Genomic DNA, 27,137 nt, shown 5'->3' with positions numbered 1-27,137 from the left:
TGAGGTCTGAAAGATAAGAAGGAGCCAGCCTTGCAGAGGATAAAGCAGGATGAGGAGGGGTTTCAAGAAGAACATCTTCTTCGGTGGGGGGGGGGGGGGGGGGAGGGGGGAGGGAAGCTGAGGAGAGGGGTAGACTAGATCAGGAATTGGCGTGAGGCCAGTGCATTTAGAGCCTAGTGATTGAAGGCCAGGTAATGATGTGCACTGAGGTTGGAGAGGCAGGCACTTAGCAGGTCATCTAGGACCTTAAAGGCCAGTCTAAGGACTTCAGATAGAGGACATTGTTAAGTGTAAGGCGAAGCTATAGAATCATGGGAGTGATAGGATCTGATTTGTGTTTCAAAAACTCCCTCAGGCTGCTCTGTGATGAATGTTTTGAAGGGGAGCCACAGTGGAAGTGGAGGAACCGACAGTGGCTTGGCTTAAGGTGGTGGCAGAGGAGACAGGGAAGTCAGACACACAGAACTTGCTGATGGGTTTGATGTGAGCGGTGTGGGATAAGGGAAGGGACGCTGCCTTTCCTAATTGCCAGGTGGTCCCACGTATCGAGGTAGGGGAACACCAAGTGTATACTGGGTTTCCAGGGGGTGGTGGTGGCAGAGAATTAAGAGCCCGTAATGTGGGACTCGTCTGTGAGATGGCTGAAAGTCCCACTGGAGCGTGAGAAGAGGTCTAGGCTGGGTTATAACTTGGTAGTTATTAGCGTGTTGATGGTATTTGAAGCAATGGGAATGGATGAGACAATTCAGATAAAAGAGCGTGACCCAGGATTGAGCTGCAAGGAACGCTTTCTTTCTAGAGATCTGTTGAGGGAGAAGCCAGAAAAAGTCACTGAGAAGAAGTAATCAGTGATGTAGGGGGGTGATGGTGGGGGAACAGTCCCCGGACTATCGTATCTCAGAAGCTTAGAAAAAGAGAATGTCTGAGAAAGTTGGCAACTGGGTTGAATCCTGCGAAGAGATCAGATAAGTCGAGGACCACAAAATGCCCTTTGAATTAAGTAATATGGAAGTCGTTGACATTGACCATTTCAATGGAGTTCAGTGGAGTGAAGGGCTTGGAAACCTTATTTTGAGTAGATTGAAGAAGAAATGAAGGGTGAAGTGGAGACAGGTGTTGTCAGCTTTTTGGGGAAGCATTACTGTGAAGTGGTGAGCAGGGTGGTAGGGAGGTAAGGGGTCAAAGGAGAAGTTTTTAAAAACCATGGTTCATTTTGTCATTTGCCTACTATAGGCCATTGGCGTTTTTTAAAGTTCTTTTGCTCTTACAGATTGCTATAATGAACTTCCTTCTACAGTTGTGCGGCTTTTCTAAGCTAGGCTCCTTGGAGGTTGGAACTGCTGAGCCCGAGACCACGTGTGCTTCAGATTTTAATAGATCCTGCCAAACTGCCCCCCAGAGCGATGGCAGCAGTATGTGCTTTCCCCATCAGTGCGTGAAAGCGGAGGGAGGTTTTTCTGAGGGTGGGCGTGTGTTTATTTGCTGGCACGATAGTGATGAGTAAAGAGGTGATGAGAATGCAAGAGGCAGGGTGATCAGCAGAGCAGCACAGTCCTTACAGGGGTGCCCGGGGAGGGGCGTGAGCACAAGCGGTGAAATGGGCCGTGACGCCAGGAATGCTTCCTTCGTTGTAGCAGAGCCTAAGGAAGAGGAGATTCCTGCGTTTCTAGGTAGGATTGTAGATTTGGTGGACAGAAGACGCTGTCTGAATGCTTCTCTTATTTGTTTGTTTGTTGGCTTGTTTATTCATTCATTCATTCATTCATTCCTTCCAAAGATTTTATTTTTATTTATTTTTTTTCCATTCTTTTTTTTCAATTTTATTTTTTATTTTTTAAAATTTACATCCAAATTAGTTAGCACATCGTGCAACAACGATTTCAGGAGTAGATTCCTTCGTGCCCCTTACCCATTTAGCCCATCCCCCCTCCCACAGCCCCTAAGATTTTATTTTTAAATAGTCTCTGCACCCAACGTGGGGCTCAGACTCCCCACCCGGAGGTCAAGAGTCACCGACTGGGCCAGCCAACTGAGCCAGCCAGGCGTCCCTGAATGCTCCTCTTTTAAAATGAAATATTTGGGTACAGCAACAGCTGAAAGTCAGATGGTGGGGAGAGAATTGAAGGAGGTTTGAGGAGAAGGCAAGAGTCATTTTGGAGAGTAGGAAGCTTACAAGGGCAGCTTTGGTGGGATTGCTTGGCGTGGATGAGTGCCCCGTTGAGCTTTGTGATGATGAACTTCTAGTGAAGTCGGCCAGCTTGGTTATGTGATCTTTTTCCAGCAGCATTCAGTTGTGTGGGCACAAGCGCAGAGAACGCAGATAACTGTTTCACCAGGATTGGAGATTGGAGTTTTGCCACGTGGCAGGGATGGAGAGGACACGGGATTGAGGGTGTTTGCAAGGTGCGATGCTAATTACGAACTATGGAATCACAGTTGGACAGAGGACGGAGTGGAAGACGTGGCTGGAGTAGGTAGATAATGAAAAAGTGGTTGGGATACGGGCTTCCCAAGAGGGCAGGAATTGTACTGGAGGGGTAACAGAGCGAGTTACATGGAAGTATGGGAGCTTATTTAAGAGTACGATTGAAACATAGTAAAGGAAGAACAGAGCTCTTAAGATAATGTAAAGATGGGGCGCCTGGGTGGCTCAGTCGGTTGACCGTCCGACTTCGGCTCAGGTCACGATCTCACGGTTCGTGGGTTCGAGCCCCGCGTCGGGCTCTGTGCTGACAGCTCAGAGCCTGGAGCCTGCTTCGGATTCTGTGTCTCCCTCTCTCTCTCTGTTCCTCCCCTGCTCTCACTCTGTGTCTCTCTCTCAAAAATAAATAAAAAAAGATTAAAAAAAAAACTCAAAAAAAAAAAAAAAAAGATAATGTAAAGATAACGCATCTTCCTCTTTTAGGGCCGGTTGCTCTGGGTTCCCTAAACACTGCGGGGTAAGAGCGGTAATACATCACCAATTTGCCTGTAGCTGTACTGAGAGGGGAGCTTTGAGATGCACCCTTTTTCCCCCTCCACCCATGCATCTTGAGCTCACTTTAGACTTCATAGAAGGTAACCGCAGTTCAGAAGAGGTTTCTGAAACCGTGCTCTTGACGACATTGGTCGTGGGAATAGGAGTGGTACTTGACCGGCCCGAACCGCAGTCTCTGGGAACTCACAGTGTGTGTCCCCTGAATTCCAAACCTCACCTGTATCATTGATTGCTGGCAGTCTTGGTAATGGGCAGAGGTGGCCTGCAGGGTTATATCCAGGGTAAAATTTCCATTAATTTTGGCAGTCTTGATTGATTTTATCAGTGAGTAAGTATAGTGCAGTGGAAACTGTCTTGGAGCCCTACAAACCTGTGTTCAGCTTTTGGCTCCTTTGAGCCCCAAGTTCCTTTTACATGTGAAAAAAAATAAAGCAGGGCCTCCCTTACAGAGACACTGTGAAGATGCATTGAGAAAACGCATGCATGGTTCAGGCACGTGGAATGTTCTTTGTACATAACAGCTGCTGGTGGTGTCCTGTCGAAGCCATCAAGCAGGGGTGTGATACTCCCTCCCGGGTTTGTCTTGCAGGGGGTTGAGTCCCCTGACCAGAATGCAGCCACGTCTCCGCCTTTCTTCCTTGAGTCTCTGGCGCTTTGTGAGGACAGTGCTTTATCTGGACCAGCTTTTCAGACTTGAATGTGCCTGCAAACCACCTGGGGCATTTGTTGTGATGTTGATTTTGATTCTGTAGGTCTAGGGCGGGGCCTGAGAGTTTTCCTACTTAAGTAGCTCCCCGCTGATGCTCAGGCTGCTGATACTAGTCTATGGGTCATATTTTGAGTAGCAAAATTCTGTTAGAGAACTGCCCTGTGGGAATCCTTGCTATTTTAAGCTGAGAGGAAGCAAGGTTAAAAGAGCCCTATTCTTTGAACTTTTTTTTTTTTTTCAACTCAAATTCAGTTGGCCCTCATACGGCCCGTGTCTATAGCTCAGTGTTGTGGTGAGTCTGTGTTGTCTCTACCCGTCCCGAAGGCGAAAGGAATATAAATTATGTACAGAGGGCTGTCTTGGATTTCTTCTGGAAAAATCTTCAGTGCCTGATCTCCCAGGTATATTTTTACGAAATTTTGTTGGCTCCTCAGATGGACACGCTTCCCCCAGCAGCCTTTTATACCCACAGAGAACCTGCATAAAACATGCAGTCTCTTGAATTGTTAGACTTTGTGGCAGAGAATACGGAATGTGGCTCCAAACCCTTTCTGAGCGTCTGGCCCACCAGACTCTTCACATTACAAAATCCAGCACTTTCAGAAGTAGGAATTCGAGATGCATTATAGGGCTAGAATTACTGGCAGCACCCATATTGCTGTCCCCGATAATCTGATTTTTTCTTTCTCAGAAGCAGGCTTGCCAGACTTCCTCTGTGGGCCCTCCCTCGGACATTTCCTTCTCTGATGCTCTGATTCACATGTTCTCTCCTCGGAGCTGATACTCAGCCGCTGAGTTTCAGAGTACAGTCACACAGCCTGATGAAATGTTCTAACAGAATGAAGTATGTGTGCATCCTGATCGTATGTACGAGAGAAGACCGTGATCCTTTTCAGAGTGTCTTCGTGGTGTGGAATTGGTAACACCTTTGTGTCTCTTCACCGGCTATAAATCATAGGTTTCCTTATTTGACTTTGACGATTGGGGAGATTTTTTTCCCCCTCTAATGTCTTTGTTTTCTTTCCTCCCCCCCCCCCCCCCTTTTTTTTAAGGTAGGAAAATGCGGACATGCAGGAGCATGAATAAAGAAGGTTCGCTTAGCTTGCCTGTGAATTTTTGGAGTTTTTTTGGTGTCTGTGACGAAAACACAGAAGAGTTTGATTTCCGACCAGACTGTTTACCCAGTTTTAAAAATCATGATCAGAAAAGGAGAAAAGGGAGAGAATCGTTCATAGGAATTTACAAACTCTCCCTGTAGTTCCAAAGTTTATAATGGATCCACTTAGGAGTGTTTTGGAGGTCGTTTTCAGGTTTTTGTGACATATCTGAACTTTTCTTATTTTGTGTCGGAGCTCTTTTCTCTACGCATTTTTCTTCTACTTGGCTCCAGGAGAGTAGGAATATCTTTATCCCATCCCAAACTTGACCAAAAGATAACACCATAAAGGGACAATACGCGAAATTCTATCGTATTTGTTTTTTTGATACTTGGTTGAGAATGAACGAGTCCGTTTTGTGTGTTCGAAGAGTTTGAAAAGACTGCAGTCGCTTAACAGTGTGATTTTAATGCAGATATTAAGAATGGAGTATAGAGAGGCCTGGTAACTTAAGATTTCCGGCATAGACTATGAAACTAGAGAGGAAAGTTGCATTTAAAAATTGATTATAGATGTAACAGTTTATAGGAAGTCAAGATTTATTTTCCCACTGAAAAAAAAAAGGCTGTCTCATGTTTAGATTTGGAAGTTCTTAGTCTTCTTTTGTACTGGAAATGAGGTAATCCTGCCTTCAGAGGAAGCAGAGAGGTTCTGCAGAAAGCAAAAGAAAAGGTGTGGGTGAGGCTGAGAATACTGGCCCCACCTCCAAGTTTAAATGAGCTGGGAGTTGAAGGTGGGAGGAGAGAAAAGGTATTTCTTATAAGCTCTCTGGCAGAAGGCAGGTAGTTGGTGGTGGAAGAAAAGGAAAAGTGACTTGTCTCCTACCCTAAGAGAACAAAGAATTCCACTGGAGCGGGCCCTAATACGGAAGCACTACAGCAGGAAAGATTAGGCGGGGAGAGCCAGCGGACCTGTACCTGCGCAGGGCCTGCCTTGAGGGTGAGGCTTGCAGACCTTACTTGGAGATTTTACAAGCAGGCGAGAGCCGTTTCAACATGTCTGAGGGGAACAGAACCCTGAGGCAGCTGCAAGGGGGTAGGCCTCTTGTTTTGGGTTTTTTTGTTTGTTTGTTTGTTTGTTTGGTTTGTCTCATTTTGTTTTTCCTTTAATTAAAGGAGTGAAATATTCCTCAAAACACAGAATGTATAGTGGACCTACTGTGTGCTAGGTACTATGCAAAAGATCCCATGGCCCGAAATAGATGGACTCTACCCTGAGAGGCGTGGCTACAGGAGTCAAGATTGGTAGGTACGGGAATGCAGTGGTAACTTACTGCAGAAATGGCAAGAGCCTCGTTACAAAGGCCAGGCTCGCAGCGGAGGGAGGGATCATGCATAGCCAGGGAGGGCTTTTGGATGTGAACCTGCAGAAATGGGTAGGAAGTAAGGAAAGAGAGTGGGCATTGATGGATGAAGGAGTCGGCTATTTTCTGAGTAAGAACCAGCAGGACAGATGATTTGGTGATACCTGTTGTTCACTGTGGAACCTAATCGATCAAACTATGCCTGGCGAATTAGAGGAAATTTCTAAACGTTTGCGCTGCACTAAATTAGGAAACGTGTCACCAGGAACTTGACAGCTTACACATTTCTGTCACTGGAGCTAATGACAATGACTCCACAAGGAATACTCCTACACACCGCTTTTGGTTGAGGAAACAAGGGCCTCATTGGGTTGAGTGATTTTCCCCAGGCCATGATGATAATCCTTGCAGACCCAGCTTCCAAACCCGTGCTCTGTCCCCTGCTCTGTCCCCATGTCTAGTAAACAATCTGCAACATGGTAGGCACTTAGAATCCATGTGACCCTTGTCCTTTCTCCCTTCAGAAGGGAGGCTGTGTTGATCTGAACTAGGGCAAGTGGTAAAAAAGATAAAAGCCCACTTGAGTTTTATATGGAAGTTTTCTTCTGTTTTAAATTCGGAATTATCCAGGAGAGTGTTGCAAGGCCAGCCTTTCGGGGGAATATAGGCTCTGAGCCTGTTCTGTGTTTATGCTTGGCTTCTGAGGGGGCTCCGGAAGAAATGGACAGGGGAGAAACTTGACTCAATTCCCCTTGATCTTCTTGGAGGGCAGAGTTTTTTGGTTGCTTCATTCATGTTTAAAGAACCCATCTTAAACTAGTTTACGTCCAGCATTAGAAACTGGTGCTGGTGGTTTATTGCTAGCCCCGCCCATCCCTGCCTTTTGCAATAATCCCTGCGAGTGATGATTGTGTTTCTAGAAGTAGAATGGCAGAGAGAGATTCCCTGAAGGCAAATAGAGAGAGAGAGAGCTGTACTCTCCAGTTCAGACACACGGGGCTGGGAACTCCCAGAGAGAGAGGGGGAGAGGGAGGGAGAGAGGGAGGAGAGAGCACAACAGAACAGTCAGCTGGAGAGGAGGGAGGAGGGGGGAGGAGACCGGTCGTTTCAGATTTTTAAGCTCAAGTGATTGGGGGGGGGGGGTTTCTCCCCACCCTGAGCCCTTGCCCCCCGCCCCGAGTCTGGCACCTCCTTTCCTCCAGTTCACTGAAGTGCCCTTTTGCAGTCCAGGATCAACTGACCGCTGAGTTTGAGCAGCCCGGTCTGACATGATGTACCTCTGGGTGAGTACAGAGTGCTGTGGGTGAGGGCTTGCACTTGAACATATAAGGAGTGGAAAGCTGCGAGATTGTGCTCTAGCACGAATGGCCTTCCCCTCCGAGCACAGACTGCCACATCCCCTTCTACTCCCAGGTGTTAGGTTCTTGAAGCCTCGCCGCCGTGATGGTGACACTGGTTGTTTTTTTTTTTTTTTTTTTTTAAAGTGTTGTTTATCTTGTTAGACTTAGGCGCAGGGGTGAGCTCCCAGTGCGGCGTCCTCCCTTGGGCTTGGCAGGTCTGGAGAAGGCAGATGGGGGCGGGCGAGATGAGCCGGGCCGCCTGGGAGCTGCAGTCGTCCTCGCGGGCCAGGACCCACCTGGGTTTTGCTTTGGGGGCACTGCGTTCGCTAACCAACCCATCTCTCTAGCTATTGAGAGCCAATAGGTGGCGTGGTTCTTGATGAGGAATAAGCTTTTAAAAGTTTTAAATAATTTTTATTGTCCTCCACAATCGTCTGATGAAGTAGGTCACTGTTGTTATGAAAATTTTATGAGGGAAGTAATTAAGTCACAAAGTGACTTGCCCATGGTCCGACACCAAGTCTGTAGCAGCTAGAATAGTAATTAATAACCAGACATTAGAAAGCATTTTACATTTGCCAAGAGCTTAATACCTTCACATTATTTGAATTTATTGTTCACTGCGGCATTGTAACTTGGGATGGAGAGAAATCTACTGGGATTGGAGGGGTTTTTAAGTTGTGAAATGTGATAACTTTTAGGGGGATGACAGGGACAACGATACGAGAAAAAAAAAAAACCCATGCTACTTGTAGTTGCGAAAATAAGAGCATCTATAGCCGCTTGCAAAGATGGCGGCGCCCTCTCTTGAGCAGACAGCTGTTGTGTGTTGCTAAGGGAGCCTCCTGGATGTGATGCCCTTGGCCACGAGCCAGCTTTTGAAAGTTTCACTTTGCCCTTTGCCCTTCAGCCTAGATATCTGGAATTGCAGAAACCTACTTGGCTCAGACAGACTAAATTTATAAATATCAGAAGGCAGAATTTTAACTAGGTTTATGGAGACGGAGCTTGGCCACAGAGGGCGTGTGTGTGTGTGTGTGTGTGTGTGTGTGTGTGTGTGTGTGTGTGTGTTAGAGGGACTTCTTTTCCTCCTTCTCCCTTCGTATTCGAATATGACCTTGAAATGTAATTTCCTCCCCTTATTGATTTATTTTTCTAGCGCTTGTAAGAAGTCAAAGAGCTCTGACACACTTTCCATCCTTTAAGTAGTTTTTAGCTCCCTGTGAGCTAGGCATCTGTGTCAAGGGTCCCTGCAGCCTTCTCGGTGGGACTGATCAGCTATCTGTTGACGAGAGGATGGGTTATTCTGTCTTGATGCGTTTGGAAGAGGAGTTATGAAAGGAAGCAAATTGCATTCATCTCATTTCTGCTCATTTATGTTTGACGAGAGCAGACAATGACGGTCTCCTCAGTTGCTTTCTTTGTGCTGCCAGTTATTTGTAAATTTCTCTCAGCCCCCTGTACTTTTCAGCCTTAGAATAGAGCTTCCGAACCAGAGTACCATATGTTGGATTGAGATACACACACGCCAAGATACCTGTTCCCCTCCGCCCTTGGAGCAGCCACGTGGGGCTAGGATTCCCCTGGTCACTTGGACACATGCATTCTCGTTTGCCACTTTGTGCCACAAAACCACTACAACTGTCTGTGTGTGCCGTGACATCTGAAAGTTTGTGCAGCACTGTCCAGAGGGTGAAATGTGTGTCAGCTCTGTTATTATCTGCATCATCTATCCCAGTGCCCCACACATTTGTTGAACTCCATGAAAATGTCCAGAGGGAGCCATAGCTACGTAACACCCAGATATAGAGAGGGGCATCTAGGTGGTCAAGCATCAAGCGGGGAGGCATTGAGGAGGTCCTGTGGGGAAAATTTATTGGACAGGGAATAGGAGAGCAGAGTTTTGTCTAGGCCAGTGCCCAGCCGTGCAACGTTGGGCAGTCATGTAACTGATGTGAGCGTCAGTTTTTACATCCACGAGATGATAGAACCTCCTGTAATGCTCGGAGTCTGTGAAGTGAGTTTGTGTAGCAGTATACATGCCAGAAGGACACCCAGGGGTGCAAGAACGCTTGGGTCCTGGTAAACTGAGAAATCTGTGAAAAGTAATCACCTCTGTTGCCTGCTTGGTTCGATACCAGTCGTGAGTTACAGGTGCTATTTCTCGGGATTCTGGAAAAATTCCTGAACCGTGTTCACTTGTCAATACCTCTGAGTGGCATGGACATTCTTAGAACCTGTAGAGCTGAAGAATAAAAGAGCTCATCCAAGCATTTGGGTTTGTGTAGTGAGACGCGGCTCCTCGTTTGCTTCTGTGTGTCTAGAACTCTGAGGTAGAATGCCGTCCTGTGCTCTCTGTACGTGTCTCTTGGCCAGATCTTCCCCCCACTTAACTGTTGAGTCACCTGCTTTTTAGAGAATTTGGTAGCCTCAGTGGACAACATGGTATGGCACCAAAATATGCATCTTAGAGACTCTACCGGGTTTAAATCCCACCTCTGCCATTTCTGGTCGCGTGGCCGTAAACAAATTACTTAACGTCTCTGAACCTCGGTGTCTTCATTTGTCCCGTGGGGAAAATAATACCTCTCATGCGGGATTAATGTCAGAATTTGAGATCATCTAAGAAGTGTGCTTAACGTGGTGTGTGGCACACAGTAGATGTTCAGTAAGTAACTTTTTGCTTTGCACATTTGCGTGGACGGGACCACTCACCACCCCAGAGCATTTCCCCCAGCATGTTAAGAACGCCTTTGAATTTGTGTAGGGAAAACGATGGTAAACACAAACTAGTTTCGTGTGAAGAGTCTCCCCTTCATCAGTATTTTAAGTACTTGTGACTAGAGAACCCTCATTAAAGTTGCCTCCTGATGGAGAACATCCCCGTTGTTTTTTCTCAACTTTTTTTTTCAGGTACGATCCTGTTAAGCTTTCCTTATGAGGACGACCCTTTATTCTGGGTCTCCTCTTCTTGGCCTAACACAGGAGGGAGGGTGGGGCGAAGGGGGAGGGGAGGGAAGAAGGGAGACACATAATTCCTGTAGTGAGGGAACTTACTTGTTTGATGAGCATACAATTTATATGCCGTAAACAAAACTATAGACCATTTACTTAAATTCCCAGAAATTAGGATGTGTTCTCCTGATCTGAGCTGATCTTAGCTGGACTGGTCCCAGGCTCTCTCACCCATATTCTTCTTTTTTTAAATGTTTTATTTATTTTGGGGGCGCCTGGGTGGCTCAGTCGGTTGAACGTCCGACTTCGGCTCAGGTCATGATCTCTCCGGGTTTGTGAGTTCGAGCCCTGCATCGGGCTCTGTGCTGATGGCTCAGAGCCCGGAGCCTGCTTCAGATTCTGTGTCTCCTCCTCTCTCTGCCGCTGCCCTGCTCATGCTCTGTCTCTCTCTGTCTCTCAATAATAGATAAACGTTAAGAAAAAAAAATTTTTTTAATGTTTTATTTATTTTTGAGAGAGACAGAGAGAGCGAGCGAGCGAGCAAGCATGACAGTAAATGGCAGAGGTGGAAACTCAGTCCCATCTGTTTCCAACTCCGTGGCTGTCAGTTCTCTTGACGCTATCCTTTTTTGGGAGAAGCTGATGTGTTTGGTTCGTTTACTTTAACTGTTTATTGAGCGGTAACATACATGTTAGGCATCTACCTCGCTCAGTCCCCAGCACACCTGGGAGCTGGCCATTGTTCATTTCACAGCTGGGAGAGCAGAAGCATTAGAAACTTGCTGAAGCTACACAGCTGAGAGTCGGCAGAGGTGGCATTTATACTCCCGTCTGTCTGGCCTCGGAGCTTACTGCGCCGTGCTTCCCATCTTCTGTTTGTTCAGTGCCGTTCAGTTTATCACCACCACCGTCTAGCATGATCTGGGCTAGACTAGAGAAATGAAAATAAGTCCCCCTGAATTCTGTTTCCACGCCCATTAATTATTGGAGACAAGTTACTTACCTGCACATGCCTTGGTTTCCCAGGCTGTGAAAAGAAGGTGGTGGTTTGGGGAACCTTCATGGTGTCATCTCAGAAAAATGTACCCTCCATTTTAGAAGTAAAGTCTCAGTAACTGATGGCTTCATCCTAAAACATGGACATGACAGACTCAGTCAGAGGACAGAGTGTTTGGTCTCAATGAAGCCATCTGCCAGCGTCTGACCTTTCTAGCATTAGTTTTCTGGTCTTTGAAATGGGACTGGTAATACCAGACAGATTAGGAAGTAATCTTTGCTAAAGGTTTTTAGAAACTATTACGTGTGAAGCAAATATAAGGTAATAATAACCAGTTATCGTTCAGGTGACGGTCAGGCTAACATTTTAATGCTCACTTTTGGTCACAATTTTGCCATTCTGATTGGTCTCCACAGTGAAAAAACAAGACTGGATGGTAAATTGAGTTATCACAAAATGTAGAAACAACTCAGTTCAGATAACACTGGAGGCCAGATCCTGTGACTATATCCTTAGCAGTGAAAAGCCATTAAAAGATTTTAAGTAGGATTGAGAGTAGGCTGAAGTGGAGTCGATAATTAGATTTGTTTTTGAAAAGAGAGAGATTAGAGGGGAGTAAGAGTGCAGAGAGAGAAATGGGGTGATGGTGTGTAATCGTGTAAGTGGCCGAGAGCAGTAATGGTGGCCCGTGCTGGGACACCCAGACCTAAGGAGAGATGTGCTGCAGGTGAAATTGGCAGGTGTCATGATTTGGGGAGGAAGAGGTCGGGGATCGTGAGTTTGATTTGGAATTAGTATTTTGGGGTTCCTTTGAGACGTTCAAGGGGAAATTCTGTTTAGATAGTTGGCCACCTAGGTCTGGAAATACAAGGGAAGAGAGAGGCTTAAGCCATCAACTTGGGAGGAATCTGCAGGCGGTGGTAGTTGAAGCTGTGTGCAGGTATGAGGATGGCTTAAGACGAGAATGGCCTAGAAAATGGGAGAAAATGTAGAAGCAAGAAGAGAAATTAATTCCTGGTAGGAGACGAACCAACCCTCGAAGCAGGGAACAAGGTTCGGAGAGGAGAGCAGAACCTTGTTCTGCGGGAGGAAAACCAGCACACTAGGAAATTAAGGGAAAAGAGTGGCAGGAAGAGAGAACTGAAATATGCTGACAGCATCTAGGAGCTGAAAGAAATCTTAAGCAGAGGAGGAAACAGGCAAGCAGAGTGGGTGAGGAGTAGAAAGGGTCACAGATTTTCTAAAAAGGGATAGATTGGTGAGAAAGTATGTATGTTTGGGAACCTCATGTAATTCCACGTGGCTTGTATGTGTGGAATGAGTGGAATAGTGGTGGGTGAAAATGTGAAATTGTAGAGACCAGATGATCTGAACAGTTTAAGACCTTTGTTGGTTTATGCCAGTAAAGAACCTTTGGTGGATTTTAAGCAGGATCAGATAGGATCAGATTTGTATATTAGAAAGGTAATTAGGGGCTTCTATTATTATTTTTTAAGCTATTTATTTTGAAGGGGGGCGGAGAGTGTGTGTGTGTGCATGGGAGCAGAGCAGAGACAGAATCCCAAGCAGGCTTCATGTTGTCAGCACAGAGCCTGACACGGGGCTCGAGCTTACGAACTGGGAGATCGTGACCTGAGCTGAAATCAAGAGTCGAATACTTGAATAGAAGCCAAGAGGCTTCTGTTATTGTTGGAGAATTTATATTTATATTGTGGGTGAAATTGGCTTGATGCATATTTTAAATCTCAGCAAACTGTAAGAGGTTAAGCAAAAGATTATATTAATATGAGACTCCAGTAGTTAACACATTTATTGATGACAACTGTGTGCTGATGGCTTTCCCAGGGGTCAGGAAGGAGAATGAACAAGATAAAGTTCTTTCCCATAAAGAGTTTGTATTTTTTAACTGGGAAAATAAAACTGTAAACATGTGGGGCGCCTGGGTGGTTCAGTCAGTTGGGCATCCGACTTCGGCTCAGGTCACGATCTCACAATCAGTGAGTTCAAGCCCGGTGTCGGGCTCTGTGCTGACAGCTCAGAGCCTGGAGCCTGCTTTGGATTCTGTGTGTGTCTCTCTCTCTGCTGCTCCCCCCACTCGCACACTGTCTGTCTCTCTCTGTCTCTCAAAAATGAATAGACGTTACAAAAATTTTTTAAAACCCCGTAAACATGTAAGCAAATAGGACGTTGAATGTGTGAACTAGGGTGAAATAGACCAGTTTGGGGTATTCAAAGGACAGAAAGAGGGGGTGTGTGGTTGGAGTGCGGAGAACAAAGAGAAAAGAGAGTGTAGGAAGATAAGACTGAGAGGTAGGTGGGGCCAGATCATTCCCCAGGATAGAGATTTGGTTAAGTTGGGAACGTAATGGGAGATTTTAAGCAGGAGGGTGGCTTCCTTTATGGAAAGTGATAAGGGAAGTCTGGAAGCTGTTTGCTGTTGGTGGAAGCAAGAGGTGATAGCTTAGACTCTGGAGGGCCTGTCTGGGTGGTGAGAAAGGGGAAATCTGGGTTCTTCAGCTTTTGGGTTGAAGAATTAGGATGGATGGGCTGTATCCTTACAACAGAACAGAGTCCACAGAAGAACAGTGTTTATGGTTTGGACTTGTTGAGTTTGAAATCTCTGTTAGACCATCCAAGTGGAGAAGTTCGGTGGCAATTTGATATGAGTCTGGAGCTCAGGGGAGAGGTGTGAGTTAGGGTGGTAAGGTTGTGATTCATCTCTGCATATTTAAAGCCTGGGAGAAAACATCACCAGAGAATCTGGCTGGTGCCGAAGCCCCAAGGCATTTCAGTAGAGATCTAAAGGGTACTAAGAACTGAGTAGGGTAGGAGGGAGACAGGGCAAGTATGTGATAGCCTAGACTCTGGAGAGGAAAGTGCTGGGTTTGGATAGTTTAAGACCAAATAATTTGTCGTGGGCCTGGCAGGATGTTGGTTATTGGTGAACTTGGTAAGGGCTCTTTCAGTTGGAATGATGTGGATAAAAAAGCCAGTGGGAATGGGCTGAGTTGTTAATTGGTAGGTGAGGCTGTTGAGACCGTGACTGTTTAGAGTGGGGCGAAGAATTGGGGCAGGGACTGGATGGGTACGTGGGCTCGAGGGAAGATTTTTTTAAAAGATAGGTGATATCCAGGCATGTTTTATGTCAGTAGAAAAGAGCCAGTAGAGGGGAGAAATTGAGGACGCTGAAAAGAAAAGCTAATTGCAGGACCAGAGTATGTTATACCCAGCACACAGAAGAGGGATTGGCCTTAGACAGGGCCAGAAGCAAGTTTTCCTTTTTAGTAGGAAGGGTGGCAGAGTGTGTGCGTTTAGAGCCGGGTAGGCTGGCAGCATTGTTTTCGGGCAGAAGAGGGAGTCCTAAGATTGGGCCTGCTTTCTTGATAGATAGAAGATGAACAAAGCTGAAAATGGCAGTGTAGGGAGTGGAGAAGTAGGGCAGATTTGTGGACAGAGGGCACGGTGTGAAACAGTGGTCATCTCATAAAATGGGAAGTGAGTGTACCAGCGAGGTATGATAGGCTTAAGATCTGTGGTCATAAACCTGATGTGAGTGCTGGCAGGTCAGTTGGGTGATTTTTTGCAGTCTTACGTTTAGATGCAAGAGAGGAGTAAGCAGGTAGTTGCATTTGATCAGGAGTTGAGATTTCATCAGATGAGTTAGACAGAGAGGAAAAGGGGCAAGGGAATTAAGACTTAAAAAAAGATTTTTTTTTTAAATGTTTATTTATTTTTGAGAGAACGTGAGCAGGGGAGGGGCAGAGAGAGAAGGAGACACAGAATCCAAAGGAGGCTCCAGGCTCTGAGCTGTCAGCACAGAGCCCGACACAGGGCTCGAACCCGTGAACTGTGAGATCATGACCTGAGCTGAAGTTGGACGCTTAACCGACGGAGTCACCCAGGCTCCCCAGGAATTAAGACTTTTGAAAAGGGCTGTGTATAGTGTTAGACCCTTGAATGTAAACTGGCTTAGGAGGGAAGTAAGAATGTGAGGAGGAGGAGGAGGAGGAGAAGGAGGAGGAGGAGAAGGAGTGGAAAAGTAGTAGGTCCACTTGTAGATTTGAGGTCTCAAGGAGGTCGGAGTAATGCGGCGTGGGAGAGCTGCTAGAGTGAGCAGCCTTGAGAGGGTGAGGGTGGTGTCCTCCAAGTGTGCCCGACAGGTGCTGTTACTGGTGAAGACAGTGCCCGGATATGATGCCAGGTGGGTGCTGAGGTGAAGTGGTGAAAAAAAATAGCTGGTGCTAAAGACATTGAAACAGTGACACAGCTAGGAGGCCGGAGTGTCGAGTGAGTCACCTTAGGCGGGTGTTGAAGTTGTCAAGAAGGATAAGGCTAGTAAAGGAGAGAAGAGAGGGAGCCGTGTGCCAGGGCTTGAGGAGGTGATCTCTGTTTCAAAGGACCTGTGGTTAGGGTGGTGGAAGAGAAATGGTTTGGGAAGTACTGTTGGGAAACGAGGAGGATACCTGTAAGGTCCGAGGGTGTATGGTGATGGGGCTCAAGGAGGCTACTTGCCCCCACTGAGGTATGTAAGGGGTGGGAGAAAAGCTTTCGCCGCAGAAGATGCAGTATTGTGAGGGGCAGTCAGGTTTCCTTTAGAGCAGAAAGGTGAACGGACCATCACAGAGAAGAGAGCCAGTATACAGGAGAGTCTACTGAGGATCGCTCTTGACTTCTAGGACTTGACTAGGTCGCTCTTGACTTCTAGGGCTTGACTAGATCGCTCTTGACTTCTAGGGCTTGACTAGGTCGCTCTTGACTTCTAGGGCTTGACTAGGTCGCTCTTGACTTCTAGGGCTTGACTAGATCACTCTTGACTTTTAGGGTGGGCCGAGTGGGTGATAGGATCAGAGCAGCAGATGTGTGAAGCTCTCTGGAATGAGCCATCTGGAAGTCTTGACTTCTGATGATGGTTGAGGCGAATGAGGGTGTGAGCCAGGATGGAATCGTTCTGGAAACCTCTTGGAAAAACAGAGTAATTAGTTGAACCTTTAAGCCAGCATAGTAGTTCTCCAAATTTATAGTGCATCAGACTGCACAGATCACTGAGCCCACCTCCAGAGGTTTTTTGGTTTTTTGTTTTTTTTAAGTAATTAATTTTTTTGAGAAAGAGCACTCACATGAGCAGGGGAGGGGCAGAGAGAGAGGGAGGGAGAGAATCCCAAACAGGCCTTGCGCTGTTACTGCGGAGCCCAACTCAGGGCTCGATCTCACGAACCGTGAGATCATGACCTGAGCCAAAATCAGGAGTCAGACTCTTTACTGACTGAGCCACCCACGCGCCCTCAGAATTTTAGATGCATTATGTCTGGGGTTGGGAATTTACATTTCTAATAAATTCCCAGGTGATGCTGATGCTGCTGGTTCAGAAACTGTACTTTGAAAACCATTGGTCCAGAGAAACTATTGTGGCTCAGTAAGAAGCTGTTTAGAATTGTAGCTTGAGGTGAAGTGTGGCCTGGGTGATGGGCAGGGGTTTCCTTGGGACAGCCGTGTCAGGCATCTCTGACTTTGACAGTTTAAGCAGGGAGTGAGTGTATGGTAATTTCTCTAGAGGGATAGTAATTTCTAAATGATTCAGTTTGTTATCAGCAGACATTTATTGAATATTTTATGTAGCAAAATGAGGATCCCAAAAGTTGTATTTTCTTTCTTAAGGATAATGAGGTTAAAGAGACACAGAAGCTAAGTAGATACATAACTGTAGGAAAGACGACAGTCCGTGGGTGGTATGGAAAGTCGTCAATAGGAGTTGAGGAAAAGGGGCAGTCACTGAAGATGGGATTGACTGGGGGAAGGTTTCTTAGGAAGTGTAATTTACATTAGATCCTAGCAGACTAATGGAGACAAGCCAGATGGAAAGCTGGCATAAGGAAAGGTGTGGTGTCCACAATGAACATGAAGCTTGATGACTGCTCATGAGCCCCATTGTTTTCACCCAGGCCTAAGACACCGTGATGTCTTATCTATATTATTATAATAATTTTCTGACTGGCCTTCTGGCTTCTGTTCTCTCTCCCCAACCCTGTTCCTGAAGTCTGTCCTCAACACAGCCGTCAGCAGTCAGATCCCTTTAAATGTCACATTATATTGTTCCCATGCCCAAAACTCTCCACTAGCTTCCTATCTCACTCAGAGAAGTCAGATGCCCTTGGCTGGCCTACAAGGCCCTGTATGATTGGCTCCCCTGGCTAAGTCTTTGACTTTATGTTCTACACTCCTGGCCTGTCTTTGAACATATCAAGCACACCCTTGTCTCCGGGCCTTAGCACTTGCCTAAACCCCTGCTCTTTCTCCAGATAGCAGCAAGACTCCCTTGTTTGCATCAAGTTTCTACTCAGTTCCATGTTATCAGGAGCACCCCATATAAATGGTAATTCCTACCTCTCTGCCTAGCATTTCGCCTCCATTTCCCATCTTTATTTTCCCCATAGCACCTACCACCGTCTCTTTGACTTGCTGTATGTTCGTTTATTTATTGTCTCTCTCCTCCATGAAGAATGCATACGGGAAGCTTGCAGTTGTATAAGGAAGCTGCCTGTTTTACTAGGTATGATTTATAAGACTCTTTGTTTTGATATGGCATTTGACCTTAAACAAGTGTCTTTTGTCATGTTTCAAACCAGAGTATGGAACTGCGTGTGTTGTTAAAAAACTTCCATATTAAGGGAATAGATTTGGAACGAGTTAAGCAAATAATGTGTTTTTGCAGGTTTTAAGTTGTTTGTTTGCAGGCCTCGAAAATCACTGTGGTCAGAGCACACCTGTGAGGGAGGGAGGGGGTGAGCCTGCGACTCCCAGATGCTTTCTCAGGTCCCTTCGTTTCCTTGCTCAATGAATGAAGCACATTTTAGGAGTTATAATCTTCCTTCACTAGCTCCTTTTTTTCTCCTCTTGGTTCTGGAAATGTGTGGCTTTTGAAACTCATGGTCTGGTTTCAAGCACTGCGTTGTTGTTTAGAATTCATGTCCTCCGCTGCTCCCCTTCACACGTGCTTTTTCAGAATCCCTCACTTTTATTAAATGAGATAACATATAGTCCTTGTAACGTGAGGCCATCAGAGAACAGGTAGTCTGCAATGCCGGTGGAAAGGTTAATTAGATAATCTTAGTATAATGAACTGTGTATGCAGCAAAGTATCCGACTAAAATACTGGCTTTTGATTCCCCTTGAATCTGTAGAGTTCTGTACTCGTACTGTGTATGCACTCATTTGGTGTTTTACTTGCTTCTTTGCATCTAGATCATTAATTCAGACATTAAATAAATCAAAGCCTACCTTTCATTCTTTAAAATTATTGTCACTTCTCCTGAGTGCGAGATGAGCCCTTTACTCACTGACTGTTTTAGCCAGATGACCACATCCGTGACCATCAGAAATGAGTGATTGTAGCTTCATTGTGTGTTGCATCATATGCTGATTATGGTTCCATTCCTGGCTCAGCTGCTAACCTGCTGTGTGATCATAACAAATCACATGATCTTTATACCCCTTGTTGTCTCTGCTATAAAATGAGAATCCTATCACTTACCAGTCACATTGTTGAATGCTGTTTCTCAAAAGTGAATGGGCATCTAAATAAGAACATTCTTTTTTTTTTTTTTTAAAGTTTCTTTATTTTGAAAGAGAGAGAAAGCGAGTGCACACAAGTGGGAGAGGGGCAGAGGGAGGCAGAGAGAATCCCCAGCAGGCTCCGCACTAGAACTCCTGAACTATGAGTTCATGTCCTGAGCCAAAGTCAGATACTTAACTGACTGAGCCACCTAGTAGGTGCCCCTAAATAAGACATCCTTAACGCTTTATTCTCTTTATTGCACTTGTAGTTGCCAGTTAGATAAAAAGCGATCTATTTTTTGCTGAGGTTGGACTGAAAATCTCACACACATTACAATTTAAAAGCAGATGCCAGGGTGGGGGGCACACGTATAGGGAGAGCAGTGGCTCTTTTGTAGATGCTCCCCTCTGCTGTCGCTCATTTATTCTGGGTGTTTATCCTTTTGTTTTCTTGTTTAGTTTATTTAGTTTATTGAAAATAAGTTTCCTGGACTCACTAAAAGTCAAATCTTATTTCTGCATGTTGCTCAATACCATGTTCTCTGGCGCTGGGTGTCTACAGATCACATCCTATGCCAGAGACATTCTCAGGATTGTTAAAGACGGTTGGGGTTGGAAGGGAGAAGCGAAAAGAAATTCCCGACTACCTCCTATGTATGAGGCCAGTCCTTTCACAACTATAATTTCATGTCCTATTACACCTTCTGACGCAGAAGCAGGAGTCAGGCCCCGTGGCCAGGTACTTGTCACCAGCTAGTCTACGATCACCCAGGACGGTCTGCAGTGATTCTACACTTGATCTTAGCCAAAAGGCCGAGAAGCGATGGTCTGCAGCGATCCTGACCTCCTGGTAGTCATGCCCTCGTGTCAACCCTTGCCTTTCCATGTAGGCTGAGCCTAGTGACTCGATTCGAACCACTAGAATATGGCAAGAGTGACGGGATGTCACTTCCAAGATTTGGTTACAGAACATTGTGGCTTTCACCTTGGATGCCAGCCCCTCTAGCCCTCTGTCTCGCAGAGCCCTTCCATCGGAAGGAACAAACTGCCGTGTTGAGCAGCCCTGCCGGGAGGCCCACGTGGCCAGGAGCTCGTGTCCAGGGCCAAGGCCTGGGCCTGCCAACAGCCCGGTGAGTGTGCTTGGCAGCCGAGCCGGGCCAGTCCAGCCTCGGAATGACTGCAGCCCCAGCCGACGCCCTGCTTGCGGCCTGTGGGAGACCCCGAACCGGATGCACCCAGCCAGCTAAGCTTCGCCTGGCTTCCCTATACGCAGAAACTTAGGAGATAATAAATGGGTTTTTTTTTTTAAGCCACTGTGTGGCGAGAGTTGATCTGTTTCACCAGAAATAGGTAACTGCCGACAGAGTCTGGTACCACAAGTGGCGTGCTGCTCCCCTAGCAGAAATTAATTTGTGGGAGTGACTTGGGAACTGAGCAGTGGACTTCGAGAACCGTTAGGGAAAGATTAGGGTACCTGGCACATGTTACTTGTGAAGTTTGGGACTTTGAGGAGATGGCCTTGAGGGTTTAAAGGAGAGGGAACTGGAGAAAAGGAGATCTTCGTTCCGTTCGGGCAGAAAGTTGAGCAACGCTATTGTTTGCAGTTATGTGGCAAGCAGCGTGTGTTCCTGCCCCACGAACCGGGAGATCCGGCTAAAGTACACTTCCAAGCAAAACCTTGGAGGTGCCCCATGGTTACGTCTTGCTGCTGCGGGTCAAGTGTGAGAGGAGAGAAACACATTGAGGGAAGGACTGTTAACAAAAGGAGCCAGGGCTTGGTGGTTTTGGAGATTCTCAGGCGTTACACCTGGCAAATGATGGGCAAATTTAAGAACTGGGTTCCTGCAAAGGTCAGTTCAAGGGCACTGCCGGGAGAGAATGGTAGTCTAAAGGTGAAGCTGCAGATGGGACCGTGAGACCTTTCGTTAAGACCCCGGAAAAATCAAAGGTGGTGCCTTTAGAGTCACACAGAAGATCCCTCAGTCACACAATAGGGCTTCTCGCCGTGTTAGCAGCAGCACAGGCAGAGAAGGGCTTATCTTGAAGATATTTGTGGATATAGCTTTTGTCTAATGCAGTGAATCTCATCGAGAGTCACAGGAGACCTACTGCAGCTGCAATGGAAAAGGAAAGGGAACAGAACAAAATGAAAAGAGGCTGTTGAACCCCCCCCCCCCGCCCCCAAAGTCTTCTGGCAGGAAGCGGGCCCAGCCAACCGCTAAGTTGCTAACGCGTGCTGCCTCCCCTGGAAGGATGACTCTGACAAGCCATGGAGAACTGTGGCCCCCGACCTTGAGACCTAATAAAGGATTCCAGCTTTTGCCCAGCTAGATTTCTGAATCACCGTGGACCAGTGACTTCTTTGTGTCTCCCGTTCCCCCCTTCCTTCTGAAGGAGTGGTTATGCCATTTGGAGATGACAAGCGGTACCACAGTAATGGAAACCAGAAGAGGGCAGGAGAGAAAGGTGCCTGGGTACCGTGCCATTTCTGCCGGGCTCCCCAGAAGGCCACACCTGTTGGTGAACAACCAACTTTCGGCTTCTGTTTGCGGATCTTGGCGTTTCCAGAGGCTATGTGAGAAAACTCAAGCCATCAGGAGAGTTCTCATCAGCACGCGTGCCCATCTCCTGTCCGTGGCAGTAAACGTGTGGTCTCTCCTGTCACTGTACACGAACCAGTCGCATTCCTGTATGAGGCTCACACCCGCTGTGCACTGGGTCCCATCTCTGCTGGCCCGGTTGGGACCTGGACCCTGCAATTCTGTCCCTTCTCTCTTAGGTCATCGGTTTTCTGTCTTTGCTAGATGAGTCTCGTTAACAATGCAACTAAGCTGTTCCTTCATCCGTTCAAAAATAATACTCCTGACCTCACTTTTCTGCCGGCTGCTGCTTAATTTCTTTTCCTTTAGAGGAAAACTCAGTAGAGTCATCTGTACTTGCTTACATCACTTCTTCTCCACTCATCCACCCTTACACCCACTCGGGTTTTTATTGCCACTGTGCCACTGAACTGGCTCTTGTCAAGATTACCAGTAACTTCCATGCTGCTGAGTCCTGTGGCCAGGTCTCAGTCTTCATGTTCACTGGCCTGTCTGCAGAACATACCATCCCCGATCCTTCCCTCCCTCTCATGCACTTTTTTGGGTACTTGACTTCCAGGACATCACACTTCCCTAGTTTTCCTCTTACTTCTTTGGTGATTACTTCTCTGTTTTAAAGCCATAATACTCTGGGCTAGGTCTTTGGACTTTTTCCTTGATTCTCTCTCATTTAGTGATTTCATCTATCCTCATGGAATGAATGAGCTTTCACTTAAAACCAGGCCAGATAGCCAAAACCGTCGATCATCTGGGTCCAGGGGACTCTCTGATCTTTTATATTGTTTAACTCTTATGATTAACTTAAGAAATAAGAATGATAGTGAAAAACAACTTTATTAGAAATAAGAAAAAAATGCACTCATACAGCTAATGCTATATCACCCTTATAATGACGTACAAATCACATTTGGATGCTATTTGTGTTTGGTTTTTTTTTTAATTTTTTGCCGTATGTTACGCTTTCCTTTTGTATCCTCTGTCTTTCTGTTCTCTGAGATCTGTGCTTATGGTCGAGGGTAGACATTCTCTCCTTAGTTCTGTATTCTTGCAAGCTCATTTCCTAGCTGTGTGAGGAGTTGTCTTAGTAATTTGCAGTCTTGTAATGGAAACTTTTCCTGTCAACTGAAAGCATTCACTGTACTAATATCAGTCACATCAAAGAAAATAGACACAGGCTATCTTGTAATCTTTGGCAAGCATAGATTTTAACTCTCTTATCAATGTGTCTACCACTTCTTTAGCCTTGTTAACAGTGTAGGATCATTTTAGGTGGTTTTGTTTCTGTTTTTAGACGAGGGCCTTCTGAATCTGTTAACATCTGAGAATACATTGTGCTGAGAACATCAACAGTTTTTTGGTGTTTTGTTTTGTAGGACAGAAAGAATCATCGAATCTCTTTGAAATCCAAATAATGTGCTCTTGATTCCTCTTCCTTTCCATCTGTGAAAATACATTGAAATTCAACCCTATTCTTCCTAACAAGAAAGCAAATTAAGGCAAGCGTTTTTTTTTGTTTGTTTGTTTTTTTAACCGAGTAGTACTCAAGCAAATCCCAAACCTATTCCAGAATTGTCTGGTTATATTTATGCCCTGAGATTTAAGTTCTCTGTCATGCTTGTACTGCCTTTGACCCTTTGTTCTGCCCTTGTTCCTTTTGTAGATCTCTAACCTGTGTAGATCTGAATCTTCCAAATAGGTATTTCACGGATATGCACTGTCTCAATTTTTATCCCCTATTTTCCTGTTTTGAAAGCATGTATACCTCAAAAAGGCCACTTCCTTTGAGTGCAGTTTCATCGCTTATCAACTATCATGCCTCAACCTGGAACATATGCATCTTGTGAATTCTGAGTCCAGGTTCTAAATATATCTCAGATGGACTTCTGGTTCTTCTTATATTTTCATAGTCTAAATGCAATAGTTAAAGGTTTTTGTTTTTGCTTTCATCTCTGATAATGCATAATTCTGTCGCTTGGGCCAGTGAAACCTTGGTCACCCTGGATTCATTTTCCCTCATTATTAGGTCAGCAAATCCTTTAAGCTCTGCCTTTCAAAAATAAGTTTGATTCCATCCCTTTTCATTAGCTCTACTGCTCCTATCAGTACATCTTCCTTTCTTGCCTAGTTTACCTGGTCTCTTGCTTTCTACCATGGGCTCAAAATAATTTATTCTTTAAAAAAAATTTTTTTTAATGTTTATTTTTGGGAGAGATACAGAGTTGGGGGGCGGGTGGGGCGGGGCAGAGAGGGGGGGAGACACCGAATCCAAAGCAGGCTCCAGGCTCTGAGCTGTCAGCACAGAGCCCGACGCGGGGCTCGAACCCATGAACCGTGAGATCATGACCTGAGCTGAAGTCGGATGCTCAACTGATTGAGCCACCCAGGTGCCCCAAAATAATTTATTCTGTACACAGCATTTGTCATGACCCTTTTAAAATATACATCTGATCACGCTCAAAATTCCACCAATGTGTTTCACTCAGAAGAAAAGCCAGAGTCCCTACAAGGCAATGTTGAGCTGGCTCCCAGGTACCTCTCTGATCCCCGTCTCCTCCTGTTGTCCCCATTCTGTATTCTGTTCTCCCCGTCTGCCAGCCACGGGCTTTCTTGATGTGTTCCTGAAATGTGCCGGGCACTCTCTACTTGTTCCCATGCTTGTCATGCTCTCCTCCAGATCCCCTCGTGTCTGTCGCCTTCGTCTCCCTCACATTTTTGCCCAAATATTAACCTCTTCAGTTTTTTTCTTTAAATTCTCCATGGCCCCTGCCATCTTCTAGCATGTCATAAAAACATCTTTTTTACTACTTGTCTCTCCTATAGAGATGTCTGGTTTATTTACTGCTGTGTATCCTTAGTGTCTGGAATAGTGAATGGCGTTCAATAAATATTTGTCAAATGGGTGTTAGATTCCGGAGGTTTTCTACTTGTTACTTTTTCATTAACAAGGGAATACTTAGTAACTATAGGAATTTGTAGGGTGGAACTCTCTTTGTATTTGTCATTCAGTCTTTTTCTCATTTAGTAGGGACCGTTTGTCCCTGGGTGTGTTTGGGGGTCTATACTGTACCATCAGTCGAGCTTCATGGTACCAGCCTTGGAGAGGTTTCAGATCGGCCTCTGCTGCATTCTGTCTTAATGATATTTGTATTGCGGAAAATGGAAATGTTGTAGGGGTTAAAGTAAAACAAATTCCATTTTAGAAAGCCACATTAAAAAAAATTGCACCAGTCACTAAAACCCTTGAAAGTCTTACTTCTTCCCTAAATCTCCATGGGTGTCTCCACTGTCTTTGTCAGTGAATTAAATCTGTTCTCTCCTAAACAACATGCAAGATGATTTTGCATGTAAAAAATAAATCAAAAGTATTTCTTATTTAATTACACCGGCATTATTTGTAATTTGCTGCTGTTTTAATGGTCTTGTTTTCTGTTGATTTTTATTTCAGATGTATGGCATTTTAGATCTGTTACTGGTTGGTGTTACTCAAGCGTTCTTCCCCACCACCCCCGCTACGTCATCGCTAAGTTCTTGTTACCTGGTCTGGAAATTCGGCCACCATTTAAATGTGTGTGCATTTCCTTTAATGGGGCGATGTGACCAGAGTTCTAAACAGTTGAAATAAAAATGCATTTTCAGAATACGACCCACTATGTAAATTTTCGACAGAGTGTATATTGGCTGTATTTTTTTTTTTTTTTTTCCCAGAGCAGACAAGATGGACTTGATAGGCGTCCATTTAAAGAGGCTTTATTTTGAGACTCAGCGGGGCTTTCATCTGTAAGGTGTCGTGTAGTATTACCTAAGAGATGTTACATAAGAGAACAGAATTCCTTTTGCTCCCTTTTCTTGGTACGATCTTTTTTTCTGGGTACATTTCATTGACAAATTTAAGACATTAGAAATGCTAAGTGTCTCCCTTCATATTTATAAACTGAGTTCTTCTTATTCTTTTGTTTTTTATATATTTAGCCCACTCACTCATCAGTTTTCCAGTCCGTGGTAATTGCTGGCAACTGCTTTGGAAAAGGACACTACTAAAAGGCATAATTAAAAGTGCAACTTTTGTATATTGCTAATTTGCATTTTTCCAATAACTTTTATTTTCCTTTGAACCCTTAAGATTCACTGCTTTTCACTAAAAAGTAAACTAATTTTTTTTTTTTAAATTTTTTTTTTTCAACGTTTTTTATTTATTTTTGGGACAGAGAGAGACAGAGCATGAACGGGGGAGGGGCAGAGAGAGAGGGAGACACAGAATCGGAAACAGGCTCCAGGCTCCGAGCCTTCAGCCCAGAGCCTGACGCGGGGCTCGAACTCACGGACCGCGAGATCGTGACCTGGCTGAAGTCGGATGCTTAACCGACTGCGCCACCCAGGCGCCCCTAATTTTTTTAAGTATATTTATTTTGAGGGGCGCCTGGGTGGCTCAGTCGGTTAAGCGGCCGGCTTCGGCTCAGGTCATGATTTCACGGTCCGTGAGTTCGAGCCCCGAGTCGGGCTCTGTGCTGACAGCTCAGAGCCCGGAGCCTGTTTCAGATTCTGTGTCTCCCTCTCTCTGACCCTCCCCCATTCATGCTCTGTCTCTGTCTCAAAAATAAATAAACGTTAAAAAAAATTTAAGTATATTCATTTTGAGAGAGAGAGAGAACACGAATGAGTGGGGGAGGGAGACAGAGAGGGAGACAGGGACAGAGTATCCGAATTGGCTTTGGATGGGGCTCGAACTCACAAAATGCAAGATCAAGTTGGCTGCTTAACTGACTGAGCCACTCACGTGCCCCAAAAGTAAACTAATTTTTAACCATAATAATGTATCAGAAAAACTTATTAACAAAAATTTAAAAAATTTTATTAACAAAAAAAATTGTGTTAGAGTTTACTTTGTTTTCTTTTTGTTTTTTTAAGTTTATTTTTTTATTTTGTGGGGGGGAGAGAGAGAGAGAGAGAGAGAGAGAGAGCAAGCATAAGTGGGGAAGGGGCAGAGAGAGACAGAGAGAATCCCAAGCAGGCTCAGCGCTGTCAGTACAGAGGCCAATGCAGGACTCCGTCTCACGACCATGAGATCATGACCTGAGCCAAAATCAAGAGTTGGACACTTAACCCACTGAGCCACCCAAGTGCCCCTAAAACTCTTTTATTTTTGCTGTTTAGCAAACAAAATATATTAGGCAGATTTCTTAAAAGCTGATAGTGAAAACTTCTTCTGTGTTTTGCCAGTATAACATAAAATTTAAAACGTCAAGGCCGAAAAAAAAAAAAACAAACGTCAAGGCAAGGGGACAAGAAGGGGTTGGGGGAGAGTAGCCAAGTTGAAAGGGTGTTTGCAACTGGGTCAGATTTTTCTAAACGGCAGTCTACTTCTCTATGGTGGAGGCTGCAAGCACACACATTTTTAAGCACTTGTTATTTGCAGTTGGCGGGGCCTCGTTTGGGACTAGGTAAAGGATATGTTACTTTCCTGAGTACAGAATCAAGTTTTGGCCATTTATTAGTTGGTTGAAAGTTGACATAGGTAGATACCTTGTAGGGAAACTTTGCCTTTGGAAGT

The 27,137-nt window shown here is 45.3% G+C and overlaps 1 protein-coding gene across 24 annotated transcripts in view; it reads left to right on the top strand.

Annotated features, from left to right (window-relative positions):
* Positions 1-27,137, top strand: part of RBFOX2 (RNA binding fox-1 homolog 2) — a 286,269-nt gene that overhangs the window by 122,992 nt on the left and 136,140 nt on the right. Inside the window, exons 1-2 of one of the 24 annotated variants that reach the window (XM_081796245.1) lie at positions 5,630-5,878; positions 5,959-6,087. The exons of 21 other annotated variants lie outside the window; for them this stretch is intronic. Coding sequence is in view for 1 of the 3 variants with exons in the window: in XM_081796241.1 (XP_081652367.1) it covers positions 7,415-7,429 (15 nt within the window). In the remaining 2 variants the exon portion in view is untranslated. Of the gene's footprint in view, positions 1-5,629; positions 5,879-5,958; positions 6,088-7,211; positions 7,430-27,137 lie in introns of those variants that run through there. 2 more of the 24 variants (XM_081796246.1, XM_081796241.1) reach the window with 2 other exon arrangements.

This window comes from Panthera onca, chromosome B4 (assembly GCF_046562875.1).
Source record: "Panthera onca isolate mPanOnc1 chromosome B4, mPanOnc1 haplotype 2, whole genome shotgun sequence".
NCBI classification, from domain to species: domain Eukaryota; kingdom Metazoa; phylum Chordata; class Mammalia; order Carnivora; family Felidae; genus Panthera; species Panthera onca.
Note: the sequence above shows the minus strand (reverse complement) of the source record. Positions and strands in the feature narration are given on the sequence as shown.